Source organism: Ahaetulla prasina, chromosome 6, assembly GCF_028640845.1.
Source record: "Ahaetulla prasina isolate Xishuangbanna chromosome 6, ASM2864084v1, whole genome shotgun sequence".
In the NCBI taxonomy this organism is placed as follows: domain Eukaryota; kingdom Metazoa; phylum Chordata; class Lepidosauria; order Squamata; family Colubridae; genus Ahaetulla; species Ahaetulla prasina.
The window spans coordinates 108,114,151-108,132,114 of NC_080544.1; the positions used below are offsets into that span (position 1 = coordinate 108,114,151).

Below are 17,964 nucleotides of genomic sequence, written 5' to 3' on the forward strand. Positions count from 1 at the left end.
TTTTTATTTTATTTATTTATTTTTCAAATTTATATACCGCCCTATCTCCCTAAGGACTCAGGGCGGTTCACAGGCAGTTAAAATACATATAAATACAAATTAAAAAACAACAATTAAAAAACTTATTCTATTGCCTAATTTAAAAACAATATAAATAATAAAAAAACCCTTAAAACCAATAACTTTAAAATCTAATCCAGTCCCGCGCAGATGAATAAGTGCGTTTTAAGCTCGCGACGAAAGGTTCGGAGGTCCGGAAGTTGACGAAGTCCTGGGGAGTTCGTTCCAGAGGTGGAGCCCCACAGAAGGCCCTTCCTGGGTGTCGCCAGACGGCACTGCCTAGCTGACGGCACCCTGAGAGTCCCTCTCTGTGGGAGCGCATGGTGTGGTATTTGGAAGCAGTAGGCGGTCCCGTAAATAGCCGGCCCTATGCCATGGGCGCTTTAAAGATTGTCACCAACACCTTGAAGCGCACCGGAAGGCCACAGGTAGCCAGTGCAGTCTCGCAGGATAGGTGTACGGAGCCCGAGGGCTCCCTCTATCACCAGCGCAAGCGTTCTGGACCAACTGAAGCCTCCGGATGCCCTCAAGGAGCCCCATGTGAGAGCATTGCAGTAATCCAGGCGAGGCGTCACGGGCGTGGTGACCGTGCATAAGGCATCCCGGTCTAGAAAGGCGCAACTGGCGCACCAGGCGAACCTGGTGAAAGCTCTCCTGGAGCGGCCGTCAAATGGTCTTCAAAAGACAGCGTTCATCCAGGAGCGCCCAGATTGCGCACCCTCTCCATCGGGGCCAATGACTCGCCCCCAACAGTCAGCCGAGGACTCAGCTGACTGTGCGGGATGCCGGCATCCACAGCCACTCAGTCTTGGAGGATTGAGCTTGAGCCTGTTTCTCCCCATCCAGACCCGTCGGCCTCCAAACACCGGGACAGCACTTGATAGCTTCATTGGGGTGGCCCGGTGTGGGGTACAGCTGGGTGTCATCAGCGTACAGCTGGTACCTCACACGAAGCCACTGATGATCTCACCCAGCTTCATATAGATGTTGAACAGAAGGCGAGAGAATCGACCCTCGGCACCCCACAAGTGAGGCGCCTCGGGGCGACCTCTGCCCCCTGTCAACACCGTCTGCGACGGTCGGAGAGATGGGAGAACCACCGATGCGGTGCCTCCCTCCCAATCCCCAACCGGCGCAGCAGATACCATGGTCGATGGTATCGAAAGCCGCTGAGAGGTCTAATAGGACCAGGGCAGAGGAACAACCCCTATCCTGGCCCTCAGAGATCATCCACCTGCGACCAAAGCCGTCTCCGTGCTGTAACGGGCGGAAACCGGACTGGAGCAGGTCTAGATAGACAGTTTCATCCAGGTGCAGAGAAACTGATATGCCACCATACTCTCTACAACCTTCGCCAAGCGGGGTTGGAGACCGGACGATAATTACCTAAAACAGCGGGTCAGGAGGCTTCTTGAGGAGGGCCTCACCACCGCCTCTTTCAAGGCGGCCGGAAAGACTCCCTCCAACAAGGAGGCACTCAGAATCGCCTGAGCCAGCCTCGTGTCACCTCCTGAGTGGCCAGCACCAGCCAGGAGGGCACGGGTCCAGTAAACACGTGGTGGCATTCAGCCTACCCAACAACCTGTCCATGTCCTCGGGAGCCACAGGGTCAAACTCATCCCAACAAATGTCACCAAGACCACCCTCAGGCGCCTCATCTGAATCGCGCAATTTTGGTCTGACCGTCCCGAGCTGAGCGATTTTATCGTATAGATAACCGTTAAACTCCTCAGCACGTCCTGCAACGGGTCATCCCGCTCCCCTGGTGAAGGAGGGCGGGTCACCCAAAGGGCGGCTGGGCGGTTATCTGCCGGCGCAATGAGGAGGCGTAGCAACGCCCTTCCCTCAGTGCCACTAGGTAGGTCCTAGTATAGGACCTAACTAGTGTCCGATCAGCTTCTAAACGGCTAGACCTCCAGGAGCTCTCTAGGCGTCTTCTCTGGCGTTCATCCCCTCAGCTCCTCGGAGAACCAAGGGCCGGTTGGGATCTGCGCCGGGTCAGAGGCCGCAGAGGCACGACACGGTCTAAAGCCCCAGCCGCAGCCCGTTGCCAGGCTGCGGCTGGTTCCTCTGCCGTGCCGTGAGCCAGACCCTCAGGAAGTGGCCCAAGCTCCGTCCGAACCTCTCCGGGTCCATCAGGCGCCTGGGACGGAACCAACGTTGTGGTTCCGTCTCCCTGCGGTGTGAGTGGCGGTCAGAAAGTCCAGGCGAAGGAGAGAGTGATCTGACCATGACAAAGGTTCTATGACTACATCTCTCAAATCCAGATCCTTCAACCACTGACCAGAGATAAAAATAAGATCCAGAGTGCCACCCCGATGTGAGTGGGGCCATCCACTACTTGAGTCAGGTCCAAGGCCGTCATGGAAGCCATGAACTCCCGAGCCACTGTCGATGACAGCCGGCCGATGGCAAGTTAAAGTCCCCATGACTAAAAGTCTGGGGTCTCCACTGCCACCCGGCAAGCACCTCCAGGAGCTCGGGCAGGGCAGCTGTCACGCAGCAAGGAGCCAGTACGTGACCAGCAAGCCCATCTGACACCTGACCCCATCTCACAAGAGGATTCACCCGGCGATCTGAGGTACAGTGGTCTCCTCGGCTCTAGACTCTCTTTTAGCAACCGCCACCCCCACCCTACCCTGGGCCTCGGCTGATGGAATGCACGGAAACCCGGTGGGCACATTTCGACCAGGGCACGCCTTCAGTGCCCAACCAGGTCTCCGTGCGCCTATAAGATCAAAGCGCCACCCTGGATAAGATCGTGTATTAGGGGGCCTTATTGGCCACGGACCGTGCGTTGCATAAGATACATAGGTTTCTTCCAAAGAAGGTCCCTCTTTATTGAATCAAATGTTGCACTGAGGTAGATAAAAGTTATAAACATCTGTCTACTACTCTTAACTGTATGCTTTTCCATTAGATGACATAAAATGAAACACCATTACCAATGGTGAGGTGACCAAACCTAAACCCAGGTTGCTCTTTGGGCAATTCTTGTATCAAAGACATTTGGCCTACAATTTTGCTATGATAACAGTGAGTTCTATAATTTGAAGGATCTTCCTTATCTCACTTTTGCTCAATGGGGACCACAATAGAGAGCTCCCCACCAGGCGGAATTTGCCAGGAATTATTTATATGGGTAAATAACCTTGCTGATAATGGAGTCCACCAATGAAAGTGACATTTCAATAATTTAGGGGAGGGGTCCACAACCTTTCAGTCCTCAGGGACCATTAACTTCATAATTTTAAATCCTGCGGACCACTAATATGATCTGCCTAATGTCCGGCTGAGTGGGTGTGGCTAGGTGGTCATGTGATTTGGTGGGTGTGGCCAACTCTATGTCACTCACGTTGAGGAATGCCTCTACTCGCCCCTCCCCTCCCAGCCTCTTCTCGCTGCGTGGGCTCTTAGGGCCCCAACAGGAAGCAGTTGTTGGAGCTAAGCAGCCACCACGAGAAAGAGTTGCCAAAGCAGCTGGCTTAGTTCAAATTGGACCTGGCCAAGAAGGGGGCTCAGCGGAAGCACCTCACTGAGGACTAGCAGCATATGCTTTCCAAGCAGAGGGAAGACCTGCAGGAATAGAAGGCCAGGTGCAGGCGCTGGAGGCTCAGTGGGCTGAGATGGTCAGCCAGTTCCAGGCCATGATGCAGTCCCACTGGAACAAGGCCCTCCGGCTCTTCGCCACCAGTGACACTTCCCTCCAGCCTTCACCCAAAGCCCCTCTCCAGGAGGCTGAAGCAGACCCCAAGTCAGAATTTCTGCCCCCCTCCGACCCACACCAGAAGACCCCGAAGGGGGAGACTCTCTTCAGCAACACAAACATTCATTGCACGTATCCATCTCAGGGGCTGTAGTTTGAGGACCCCTGGTTTAGTGCAATAGAAAAAAATGCAAATAATTTATCTGTGGACCACCAAAATTTTCTCGAGGACCACCAGTGGTCCACGCACCACCAGTTGGTAACCACTGATTTAGGGGATAGAAAATGTTCCCTAGGTGACTTGCTGGACATCAGAATCTGAATGAACCTTCTAAGTTCCCATCCAACTACTGAAGTGGTAATGGGTCAATAGGCAGTTGGAGTGGTGACATCGTTTTTAAATCGGTATTTCTAAACACTTATAGCTCTCTACCTATAATTTGGTGCTTGGATTAAGGACACCTTTCTATTAATAACAATTGTTGGACAATCTATTACGACAGCTCTCCTTATTAGCATGACGATTACACTTATTTTAGTTGCAAAAGGCTGCACAGCAACCAGAGATGGTTCTCAACAGTACGAAGACCTTCATGAAGACGTTCCCTTATTTGTAAGCAAAGTTGAGTGAGGTGCTTTTTTTAATGATAATGTCCCAATGCTGGGCTTACGTGAGTATGCATGAGACATAATCTTGGACTAGCTAATATCTCTCTGGCCCAACAAGATTCTCCTTTATATTCAGATAGATTTCATGGACACGTGGTACGATATGAGTTTAAAATAATTTTGGCATGCTGTCAATAGCAACCGCCACCCCCCCACCCCTACCCTGGGCCCTCGGCTGATGGAATGCACGGAAACCCGGTGGGCACATTTCGACCAGGGGCACGCCCCCTTCAGTGCCCAACCAGGTCTCCGTAACGCCTATAAGATCCGCGCGCCCCTGGATAAGATCGTGTATTAGGGGCCTTTGGCCACGGACCGTGCGTTGATAACATAATAAGGCCCAGGCTCTGAGGGTCTTGACCATCCGGGAACGGAAAAGTCAGAGGGATCGGGCACGCGATCGCTTGCAGACATCGAACGTGACCCCTAGACCGATCGATCCCCCTTCCGCCATATCTGCCTCCCACTTACCGTGCAAATGGAACCACCCTCACAAAAGGAACACATTCCCCATAACCTCCGAACCCACTAAATAATCGCCAGCGCGGGGACTGGTTTCCCTCGACGGGCTACCCCAACACCCGCCCTAACCTCCCACCCCTTAAAATGCCTATCTAAAAACCCCAAAGGCTCTTCCTCTTAGCACCTCTGTGGGTCCCAAGACCCGTCATTGAGGCCGGCCCTTGGTAGTGAGACGGCCATTCCTGCGAGGGCACCTCACAGGCGCAGAGTTCATGTGCAGCGACGTAGAAAAGTACGAATCGGTGAGGGTGCTAAGATGGTAACATCAGATGGTAACGTTAAAGATGGATCCTCCAACGGATGTCCAGATGTCAAAGAGGACAAATAAAGCTGGAACCAGATGAAGATGATAAGCCCAGGTAAACAGGCTGGCAGCCTCCATGGTAAACCTATGGAAAATGTTTCTACAGAAGGTCTTAATAAGGTAGAAATGGCCGTCAGTCTGTTCATAGTCCATAGTCCAATCCAGTCCAGTCCAGTCCAGTCCAGGAACCCGTGGGTATAAATACCTGACGACCCAGCCCATGGTCAAAAGTCCGGGGAGGAAGGCAGGGCATACAGCAAAAGGCAGATGAACAAAGCACGATGTAATGTGCCAAAAGTGCCAGAAGAGGGAGCCAAACCATAGCCTTGCCTCCGGCCTCATCTCCGACCACGGCCCCACCACGCCTCCCGCCGATGGAACCGATGGGGCAGAACACTGGGCGCCGCTGGATGGGCGCCCGCGCCCACAAGGCCTCACCAGGCGCAACAAAGCGCCGATGGAACTGGCGGGCCCATAACCAGGCAAACGGACCGGAATCCATGCCCCAGCTGGAATCGGGCCGAATTCTCATCGCCGCTGGAATCGGCTGGAGCCGGGCCGAAATCGAGGCCTGCAATCAGCACAGGCAGCAGGCCTCCCTCGCGTCCCCAAAAATGGCCACCACCAACCGGTCCGCCGCTCTTCCCTCGGCCCGTTCTTGGCTGCCGCACATCCGAGAGGGCCAAAAGACCTCTCCTGCGGCTGCCAAGTAGATGATGCAGCACACCGAGGGACAGGAGCAGCCTGGTAAGTCATCCGGAGTCCCCCATTTCAGGAAAAGCACCCCACGCCGATCCGAACTCCTCTAGTAAACCGCCATCCTCGCGCATGCGCAGAGCCTTTCATCATGAAAGATGAATAAACCATTTGAGCACATTTTACAGGGGATTGTAAGGGTTAGGTTGCTCAGGAATTATAATCCCTATGGCAAGCATGAGCTGCTCCTTGGTTATCTCACCACAATTCATAGTGGTACTTAATTGTAGAGTTAATCTTCTTCTCACAAGAAATGGTGCATGGTCTGAAAATGGAGGACATCATCATCAGGGTTTTGTTCTGTTTTGTTTTTTGGTGGTGGTAACGGACCACTGACACTCAGCCCCATAAAAGCAATTTAAAATATTTTAGTCAATCTTTGGCACATACATGCAATAGGAACTGGATTAGATTTGGTGAATAAAAAAGTGATCTGCCCGTTTTGCTGGTTGGTTTCAGTGTTGTGGGAAGAAGGTGCAGATTGCAGATGGACCTTCTGCAATCCCTGAGCAGATCCTGTTTCTGGTGCCTGTAACAAAAGTTCTTGTACATGAACAATTACACCATCTTAGAAGGTTTTGGTGTCCATCATATATGACAGAGGTTGGCAACCACAGCACCTGGGGTCACCACAGCTCACATGTCTCCCAATGTCCATGTAGATCCCAAAATAAATAAATATTTTGTAAAGAAAAAATAACATGTCCAGAATTATACAAAAATGGCAACATGTCACAGGGCTTTAGTATTCCTACCTGAAATTCAGAGAGATGTTTGGCAAGAACTAGACCTGTTGTTTTTTTAACACAAAGGTAATCAGGAATCATTTATCATTGTCTGCTGATACCCTCAGGAATTCTTTTCTCCAATGGCCACACCTGGAAACAGCAACGACACATTGGCGTCACTTCTCTGCGGAAGCTGGGCCTGGGGAAGAAAAGCATTGAGCATCAGATAGAAGATGTGGCTCAGACGTTGGTGGAGATCTTTAGACAAACAAAAGGTATGTCATTTGGGTAACGATTCAAATCCCCAAGTATTTTAAATAAAAATTGTTAGAAATTCTATTTATATAAAGTACCACATAGAGCAAACAAAGAGTACAGTCACCATGTGCTTTACTGCTCAACTATATTACTGTAATAGGAAACAATACAAAATACATTCTAACATGTATTCCAACAAAAATATATGTATTAATTTGGGGTTTTGTCTGTTTTAAATGGACAATTCTCATTTCTCTTCCTTCACCTGCTGTCAATCTCCCAAATTGATTAGGCAGGAGAAATGACAAGATGAACTACTTCTACTTTATTGTAAGGCTACATTAAAGGAGTCTTGCAAGTTTGAAAGTACAGATATGCTGCAGTTTCTTTTTACTGCCTGATAGGTTAGATGGGATCCTTTTGAAGTTTCATTTTCTGCTCATTACTGATTACTCAGTTTGGGCTCCTCCCCATTGTATACAATCATTTCCTATGCAGCATCTCTTCGCCCACCTGTTTTCCAAGGTCGTTCTCAGATACCATTACATCACTTTAGAAGTCCTGATCTTTAGTATCTAGGTGTAGATTTAGCTGTCCTAAAATCTTACATATGAGCAAAGCAGTGTGCTGCAGCTACCAAAAAGGCCAATATACTCCTAGGCTACATCGACAGAGGGATAGCGTCAAGACAACAAGAAGTAGAAATTGTTATGTCCACGCAGGTGTGAGCAGAGGGTTTCCTCTCTTCTTCCAGTAGTTGAGGGGCTGTCACAAAGAGGAGACATTTGACTTATTTTTTAGGGCACCAGAGGGCAGGACAAAAAAAATAATGTGTAGAAGCTTGTCGAAGAGAGAACCAACCTAGGAGTAAGGAGTACCGCAATTTTCTGATAGTGAGAACAATTAATAAACAGAAGAGCTTGCCTCTACAGTTGTGGGTGCTCTATCCCTGGAAGTTTTCGAAATAGACTGAATAACCATTTGGCTGGGATGGTATAAAAGTCCTGTCTTGAGAAGGGGATTGGACTAGAAGACCTCTAAAGTCCCTTCCAGCTGTATGATTCTGATTCTAGTACAAGCAGGAGAAGCTGGGTTCATTATCTGCGCCAACTCAGTAAGCTCAAACTGCCCAAGGAGCTGCTGATTCAGTTCTACAGAGGAATTATTGAGTCTATCATTTGCACCTCTATAACTGTCTGGTTCGGTTCTGCAACCCAACAAGAAAAACACAGACTTCAGAGGATAATTAGAACTGCAGAAAAAATAATTGCTACCAACCTGCCTTCCATTGGGGACCTGTATACTGCACGAATCAAGAAGAGGGCCGTGAAAATATTTACAGACCCCTCGCATCCTGGACATAAACTGTTTCAACTCCTACCCTCAAAACGACGCTATAGAGCACTGCACACCAGAACAACTAGACACAAGAACAGGTTTTTCCCGAACGCCATCACTCTGCTAAACAAATAATTCCCTCAACACTGTCAGACTATTTACTGAATCTGCACTACTATTAATCGTCTCATAGTTCCCATCACCAATCTCTTTCCACTTATGACTGTATGACTATAACTTGTTGCTGGCAATCCTTATGATTTATATTGATATATTGACCATCAATTGTGTTGTAAATGTTGTACCTTGATGAACGTATCTTTTCTTTTATGTACACTGAGAGCATATGCACCAAGACAAATTCCTTGTGTGTCCAATCACACTTGGTCAATAAATTCTATTCTATAAAATACCTTCTTTTGCAGGGCAGCCATTTGACCCTTCATTTTCAGTACTAAATGCGGTATCTAACATCATATGTGCTTTGAGTTTCGGACATCAGTTTTCTGCAGAAGAGGAAGAGTTCCAGAAGCTGGTTCAAGCTTTTAAAATTATTTTTAAGTTCTTTGGTGACTCTTTTCTAGCGGTGAGTCATTTTTTTCTACTACGGAAGCACAGCACAGCCTCAAACAAACTATATTTATTTATTTATTTATTTTGTCACAAAGTATATATATAAGCATAAGCATGAAATAACTATACAATATATAAGCATATATATATATATATGCACACTGCTGGCTCATATCTAAATGGTTGTCCACTAGAACTCCAAGATCCGTCTCACAGTTACTACTATTTAGCAAGGTATCAAATATACGGTACCTGTGCATTTTGTTTTTCTTGCCTAAATGTAGGATGTTACTTTTTTTAAGCATTGAATTTTGTTTTGTTAGATAGCGCCCAATGTTCAAGTCTGTCAAGATCCTTCTGTATCTTTTTTTTTTTATTGAAAGAGTTTTAAAAAACAAAAACATTTTTCCCCCTTTTTTCCCCCTCCCTCCCAAAAAAAAAACAAAAAAAAACACCCCTCCCCCCTCCCCCCCCCCCGGCTTCCCGGGTCAATCACAAGGTATTGTTATACATAAACCAAGCATAGAATAAAATTTTCCCTTCCAATCCAAATAACCACATCCAAAGCTTTTCATCTCCCAACCCCCTCCCCATTACATAAAATAACTTTCTAATTATTCAAAGGCAATCTGATATTTCTTAATCTGATATCTGTTTTGTAGATAATCAATCCATTTTTTCCATTCAATTAAATATTTTTTCCTGCGTATTGTCTTTTAAAAGCTGAGATTTTAGCCATCTCAGCCAAATTAATAACTTTCAATATCCATTCTTCTATTGTAGGTATCTCTTCTTTCTTCCAGTATTGTCCAATCAACAGTCTTGCTGCTGTTATTAAATTCAGAATCAATTTAGTCTCAATCCCTGTACAATCCGTTATAATTCCCAAAAGGAAAAATTGTGGCAGGAACTTTATCTTCTTCTTCAGTACATTTTGAATAATCCACCAAATTCTTATCCAAAAGACCTTAATTTTCTTGCAAGTCCACCAAATATGAAAATATGTAGCATCATCACAATCACACCTCCAACATTTCGCTTGGATATTAGGATACATACATGATAATTTTTTGGGATCTAAGTGCCATCTATAAAACATCTTATAAAATTTTCCTTAAATTCTGTGCTTGTGTAAACTTAACATTTCTAACCCAAATTTTCTCCCATGTTTCCAACATTATTGGTTCCTGAATATTCTGTGCCCATTTTATCATACAATCCTTTACCAAATCCTTTTCCGAATCTATTTCAAGCAACACATTATACAATCTCTTTATATGCTCCTGGGTCTGATTTCTAATTTGCTTTATTAAATTTTCCTCCCTTTGCATTATACCAATTTTTTGATCTTCTTTCCATCTAGCACTTATTTGCCCATATTGAAACCAAGTATAATTCCTCCCTTCTTCATTTAATACCTGTAATGATTTTAATTGCAATCTACCTCCTTCAACATACAAAAGTTCTTTATAAGTAATCATTTCCTGTTTCTGTTCTATATTTATATTCTCTATTGCATGTCTAGGGCTCGCCCATATAGGAATCTTGTATCTTAATTTATAGGAATATTTTTTCCAGACCATAAAGAGCACTTCTCAACACATGATTCTTAAAAGCCCTATCCACTTTTTCATAAAATAAATCATGCCATCCAAATAACAAGTCATAACCTTCTATATTCAAAATTCTTTCCTCTGTTAAGTTAAACCAGTCACTTATTACTGAAAGGGCTACTGCTTCATAATATAGTTTAAAGTTAGGCATTCTTAAACCACCTCTTTCCCGTGAGTCCTGTATTATTTTCATTTTAACCCTCGCCTTTTTACCCTGCCATATAAATTTATTAATCCCAATCTGCCAATCTTCCAAATTTTATCCTTTTTAATTATTGGTATCATCTGGAACAGAAACAAAATCTAGGTAACACATTCATTTTAATAGCCAATCCTTCCCAATAGGGATAACTGCAATTTCTTCCAGCCACTCATATCATTCTGAACTTTTGCCATAGCAAGTCATAATTATTCTTATAAAGTTTCTTGTTCGATGAGCTAATATAGACCCTAAATATTTAACCTTTTTACTACCTCAAATCCTGTCATTTCCTCTAGTTTTGTTTCTGTTGTATAGACATATTTTTAATTATCACTTTTGTTTTATTCTGATTTATTTTAAATCCTGATACCTTTCCATATTTATCAATTACTTCCAACAAAATCTACTTGAATTTATAGGATTATTAACGTAACCACTACATCATCTGCAAAAGCTCTAACTTTATACTCATATTGTCTAATCTTAATTCCCTCTATTTTCATTAATTCTCGTATTTTATCTAATAATGGTTCCAGAGTCAAAACAAACAATAATGGTGATAAGGACATCCCTGTCTTGTTCCTTCGTAATCTTAATAACTTCTGTCAAACTACCATTTACTATAATCTGTGCTGTTTGCTCTCCATAAATCGCTTTAATTATTCTAATAAAACAGTCTCCAAATTGCATTTTCTCTATTAATTTAAATAAAAAATCCCAATGCAATCGATCAAAGGCTTTCTCTGCATCCAAAAAAATAAGTGCCGCTGAAGTATTCTTCTTTTCCAAATATTCCAATATATTAATAATCTGTCTAACATTATTCCTCATCTGCCTCCCTTTTATAAAACCAGATTGATCAGTATGAATTCTTTGTTGTAAAACTAACATTAATCTATTTGCTATTATTTTTACAAAAATCTTATAATCATTATTTAAAAGTGAAATCGGCCTGTAGTTACCAGGTTTAGAGCAGTCTTGCTCCTCTTTTGGTATCAGTGAAATAAAAGATGTTTTCCATGACGGGGGTATTCCCACTCCTAATTGTATCTGATTAAATAATTCTTTAAGTGGGCCTAATATTTCATCCTGTGTTTTTTTTATAATAAGTTGCTGTAAGACCATCTGTACCAGGGGTTTTCCCCATTTTTAATTGTTTAATTGCCTCCACTATTTCTCCAGTAGCTATCGGCCGATTCAGCTCCTCCCTCTGTTCTAATGTTAGAATATTAACCTTATAATCTTTCAAATAATCATAAATGTCCCTATTCAATATTTTGTCTTTTGCATATAGTGCAGTATAAAATTCTGAGAATGCCTTTTTAATTTTATCCTGTTGGTATATCTCTTTACCTTTATATTCTATTTTTTGTATGACACGTGCTTTCTGTTTCTTCCTTAAATTATATGCCAACCATCTCCCAGGTTTATTTGCATTACAAAAGGTATTATGTTTAGCATATTGTATATTCGTTGCCACCTGGTCTGCCATTAACATATTAAATTGACTCTGTAATATTTTATAGCCTCTTTAAGTTTATGATCTTGTGGGTTTTGAATTAATAACTTTTCCTCCCTTTGAATTTCTTTTTCCAAATACCTACGCTGTCTTTGTTTATTGTTCCTTTGCCTGTTGTCCAAGTAAATCAATATCCCTCTAATAAACGCTTTGCTCGCCTCCCACACAGTTCCTATAGGTGTCCCTTTGTACATATTAAAATCAAAAAATTCTTTTAACTGTTTCTTACAATAAGTTACATTATCCTCATATCTAAACAGATTTTCATTCAACCTCCATGTTCTACCACCTTTTTTCCCTTGTAATAATTCCATCCATACTGGGCTATGGTCAGTTAAACACCTCGGAAATATCTTCGTTTCTTCACCCTAGAAAGCAAGTCATTAGAAATTAAAATAAAATCAATGTGAAAAGATTGATGCCTATCAGAAAAAAAGTAAAATCTCTCTCACCTGGATTCCGTAACCTCCATATATCTCTAACCCCAAAGTCTTCCATCATTTCAAAAAACGATTTTGGTAATTTTGCATGTATAGGTATCTTCTTGGAGGAGGTTCTCTTATCCCTTCTTGTATCAATTACTCCATTCCAGTCTCCTAATAAAATAAACGAACTATAATCCCAGAGGATCAACCTCTCATGTAACATTTTGTAAAACTTTTCTTGTTGCTGATTAGGTGCATAAATACCTATCAGCAAAGTCTTTTTTGCATCTATCACCAGTTCAATAGCAATAAATCTTCCTTGAATATCTGCCTCAATTAACTTAGCTGGTATATCCTTCCTGATATATACAACAATTCCATGCTTCTTTTCCAAAGCTGATGCAACAAAATGGTTACCCAATTTTGAATTAATTAAATATTTTTGGTCTGATAATTTTATATGTGTCTCTTGCAAACAAATCACATCATTTTAAATTGTTTCAAGTAGTGAAATATTTTCCTTCTTTTCTGAGCTGAATTCAAGCCATTAACATTCCATGACAAGATTCTATTTGCCATTACTGGCCTCCTGAAGCTTTGAAGCAGACAACGGAAGCTCCTCCTCCGGTATCTTCCATCTAGCTCCTCCCACAGCTTCCATAATGGGATCCTGACTTTTACTTTGAGACTGTTGCTCTTCTTTACGCTTAAGGGCTCCTCTTGTCACCCTTTGCTCTTGTGGTTCCTCTAATACTGGCAGCAATAAAGGCTCTTGGATCACCACGCCTTCTTGAGTCTCTTGAAGTTTTCTATCACTGCTATTTCGACTTTCAAAACTGTAGAAAGAAAATCCTTTGCCTTTAAAACAGTGTCAATTCTATATCTCCTTCCTTGATAGAATACTGTCAGTCCAACTGGCACCTCCCATCTGAATTGAATCTGATGTTTTTTAAGTTCTTGTGTAAAAAAAGCAAATTCCTTCCTGTCTCTTAACATCTTTGAAGGAATCTCTTTCAACACCTTCAACTCCTGTTCTCCAATTTTTAAAGTTGTCTGATATGAAACTTGCAGAATTTGATTTCTCATAGTCCTTTTCACAAAATAAACCACAATGTCCCGAGGAAGCTTTCTCTGTCTTGCAATCCAGGAATTAACTCTATATATTTTATCAATTTGGTAAGCTACCTCTTGGGGGTCCACTTCAATAAATTCAGCCAATGCTTCTGATATAATTTTCTTAAGTCTTCTCCCGCTCTTCTTGCATACCACAATTCTAAGAGCTCCTTCCATAAGTTTATATTGTAATATCACAACCTGATCTTCATTTTGATCCACTTTTTCTGAACACCTTTCATTTTGTCTTCTAAATGCTTATTTGACTGAGAGATCTGTTTCCATTTCCACTTCCAATCCTTCAATTTTTTACTCAGTCCTTGAACTGCCATAAGAATATCTTCTCTTATTTTTGCATTAAAATTCTCCATCATCTCTTTTGCCTATCTTCAGAAAGTTTTAATTGTTCTTTCAATATTTCCTCAAGACTTGGTTCAGATCCCTTCTTCCAGAAGGCTTTAAAGGTTTAGCTGCCATTCTGTCTTCAAAAGAATCAGGAATTCAAACTTAATAACTCTCCTTCCCTCCTTTCAGTATAAAAAACTCCGTTTGTAACAATCCACATATAACGCTGCTTCATCGTACTAAAAATTTTACTTTCACTTTCAGGCGCCATTTTAAAAGTCAATTAATCAAAGACAAAGAAAGGTTTCAAGTTTCAAAAGGAGTCGGTACTTGCCGTGCTGATTCTTCATCAAAGATCGAACGCCAGAAATTCCGTCTGCTTAGAATATCAATCAATTTAATAAGTCCTTTAGAGCAGAAGCGACATTCCCACTCCTTTTTCCTGATAAAAACAGGAGCGTGCTGAAGTTGGAGGGAGTGGAATTCGGTGGGGTCATAAATCCAGGAAAATTCGCTCTTGAGAGCAAACCCCCTGTCAGACCTGCCACTCTTCCACAACTCTGATAACCTCTTTCACCCAGAGATTATGCTAAGCTCAGTGAACAGTGATTTTTTTTCTGTTTCACTGAGTTTTACAATCTTCTAACACGGAGTGCTCTGTTAGAGCACCCAGCAGGAGGGTGACGTCACTGGAGCCTCAAGATCCTTCTGTATCTTGAGCCTATCTTCCGGAGTGTTGGTTATTCCTGCTAGCTTGGTGTCATCTGCAAATTTGATGAGTTCCCCATCTATCCCCTCGTCCAAGTCATTGATGAAGATGTTGAAGAGTACTGAGCCTAAAACAGAGCTGTTCTTCCCCCCCGCCCCCACTTCACAGAGCAAACGCAAGTTGCGTGTTTCCCAGTCTTTTTATTTGCTACAGACCTGATTTTCTTCAGCTGAGGAAATACTTGGCAGTGACCGTGCAAAGGTCTGCCAAGTTCTGAGTCCGTTATCTTGTATCCAAGATCCGTTGCCAAAACTCATTGACAAAGTCCTTTAACTCTCCAACAACCAAGCTGCAGTTCTCCCTTGATAGCTGTTTTGTCTGTCACAAGGGCCACATGGCAGCTCCACCCACTTTTATACCCTGTGGGGTGTGGCTCAGTGACTCAGCAATCTCTGAGCCTGCCACACCTTTTCCTCTGCTGTGCATGCTTATCCTTCTGTTGCTGCCTCAGATCCATCCAGGATTGATCGTCAGCAGCTGGGACTTGAGGCATTGCCAGGGAGGAGGAGGAGGGTGAGGGAGAGGGAGGCCTTGTCAACTCCTCCTCCTGGCCTGCAGCTGGAACTTGGGGCGATGCCAGCGAGGAGGGTCCCGGCGAGGGAGGCCTTGCTGGCTCCTCTCCCTCACTTTCCGAGTCACTCTCTTCCATGGGAACAGGCTCGGGGGCCGGAGTCACAACAAGAGCCTTGGGGTGCTCCACTGCATACTTCCCTCCATGTAGATGCAATTCCATTGAGGACTACCCATTGAGTGCGGTTGGTCAGCCAGATACGAATCTATCTGGTGGTGATGCTGTCTAACCCATATTTTTCTATTTTATCTAGTAGTAGGTTATGGTCTACTTTATCAAATGCCTTACTGAAGTCCAAGTAAATTATATCGACAGCATTCCTCTAGTCCACTAATTTTGTCCCTTTGTCAAAGAATGCAATAAGATTAGTCTGGCACGATCTATTTTTGACAAACCCATGTTGGCTTTTGGTTATTACTTTGCTTCCAGATGTCTGTGGATTTGTTGCTTGATTATCTTTTCCAGAATCTTCCCTGGTATTGAGGTCAGGCTGATAGGTCTGTAGTTTCCTGGATTTGTTTTTTTTCCTTTTTTGAAGATGGAAACGACATCAGCTCTTTTTCAGTCCTCTGTCAGTTCCCCGGTGCTCCAGCATCTTTGAAAGATATAGTTCAGTGGTTCTGAGATCTTGTCTGCCAGTTCCTTCAGAACCTTGGGGTGTAATCCCAAGTATGTAAAAGAAAAGAGCTGCTTCAATCCATGAGTGGGGTGGGGGATACTGGGCTTAACTGGGGAGTGCCTTGAAGCTCTTGGTGCAGAACGTGGCTGGAATTTGGTTACAATTGAATAAATTGACTCAGGTTGACTCAGCCTTCCATCCTTTTTAAGGTAGGTAAAATGAGGACCCAGATTGTTGGGGGCAATAAGTTGACTTTGTATATAATATACAAATGGATGAAGACTATTGCTTAACATAGTGTGAGCCGCCCTGAGTCTTCGGAGAAGGGCGGGATATAAATGTAAATAAAATAAAATAAATAAAAATAAAAATAATCCATCTGGTCCTGGTGATTTGAACTTGTCTAGGGTAGACAGGTGTTCACTTACCATTTTCTTACCTGTTTTAACTTGTGTTCTTAATCTGTTTTTTGTGGTACTGTTTTTGTTAGGTTGGACTGTTTTTTCCTTTTGTGTAAAGACAGATGCAAAGAATGAGTTAAGTAGTTCTGCTTTCTCCATTTTGCTTGTCACCTTCTTGCCACTTTCTCCCACCAGTGGACCAATTGTTTCCTTGACTTTTTTCTTGTTTTTAACATTTTGGAAGTAGCCTTTTTTGTTATTTTTTTACTTTTGTCGCAAGCCTCTGTTCATTGTGAGCCTTAGCCTTCCTCACTTCATCTTTGCAGGTTCAGGCTATTTGCTGATATTCTGCCTTAGTTATTTGCCCCTCTTTCCACTTTTTATACTTGTCCTTTTTGTTTTTCAGTTTGTCAGAGAGTTCTTTATGCAGCCATGCTGGTTTCTTTTGAGAGCTGTTATTTTTCTTCTTCATTGGTATTGTGCCAGGCTGGTCTTTTATAATCACACTTTTCAAAATTTCTCAAGCTTCTTGAGTTGTTTTCCCGTTGAGGATTCTTATCCATAGAATCTTTCCCAAAGATTTATTACAAGCTTAATCTCTCTACAAGAATCTGAACTACTAACGGTCTAGGGAACTTTCTGGGAGTAAAGTATGGCATTCAAGACATTCTCTTATGGGCACACAGTGACTCAAGACTTATGATGTGTTTGACCCTTCCCTGCTTTACTTATGGCAGGTAATAAATAATGTTTCCTCTTCTCTTTCTATTAGGTGTATGATTTGTTCCCACAACTAATGAAGTACCTCCCAGGACCTCACAAGAAAGCGCTGGCTTCTATAGATATTATCCTTGCATTTGCGAAGCAGGAAATAGAGAAACACAAGGAATCTCACTGTCTGCACGAGCCACAAGATTTCACTGATTACTATCTTTTTCAGATGGAGAAGGTATGGATTTATAGTGGTTCAATACACAGGCAAGAAAGTATTATATTCCTTGCTGTAAATAAACAGGCAGAGCTACTGATAACATGTTTCTGTATCTTGGATTTTTCTTCTTGTTTATTCAGCTCCCATTGTTACTTGTCCCAGCTTTTGCCAACCTAGCAGTTTGAAAGCACATAAAAAATGCAAGTAGGAAAATAGGGACCACCTTTGGTGGGAAGGCATTGAGTCATGCCGGCCACATGACCCCCGAGACGTCTTTGGACAGCGCTGGCTCTTCAGCTTTGAAAAGGAGATGAGCACCACCCCCTAGAGTTGGGAACGACTAGCACATACGTGCGAGGGGAACCTTTACCTTTACCTTTAAGCGATTTAGAGTCAGCCTATTTGCCCCCAACAATCCAGGTCCTCATTTTAGCCACTTTGGAAGGATGGAAGGCTGAGTCAACCTTAAGTCCGATGAGATTCAAATTGCCAGAAAAAAAAATAACCACAGGAAAGCTCCTGTGAAAACAACAAAATACCTT

General features: G+C 43.1%; 1 protein-coding gene across 1 annotated transcript in view; it reads left to right on the forward strand.

The window, feature by feature from the left end:
- LOC131200526 (cytochrome P450 2J2-like) overlaps positions 1-17,964 on the forward strand; it is a 32,915-nt gene that overhangs the window by 4,477 nt on the left and 10,474 nt on the right. Inside the window, exons 3-5 of the mRNA XM_058187398.1 lie at positions 6,871-7,020; positions 8,767-8,927; positions 17,264-17,440. Of these exons, the coding sequence (XP_058043381.1) occupies positions 6,871-7,020; positions 8,767-8,927; positions 17,264-17,440 (488 nt within the window). The remainder of the gene's footprint in view (positions 1-6,870; positions 7,021-8,766; positions 8,928-17,263; positions 17,441-17,964) is intronic.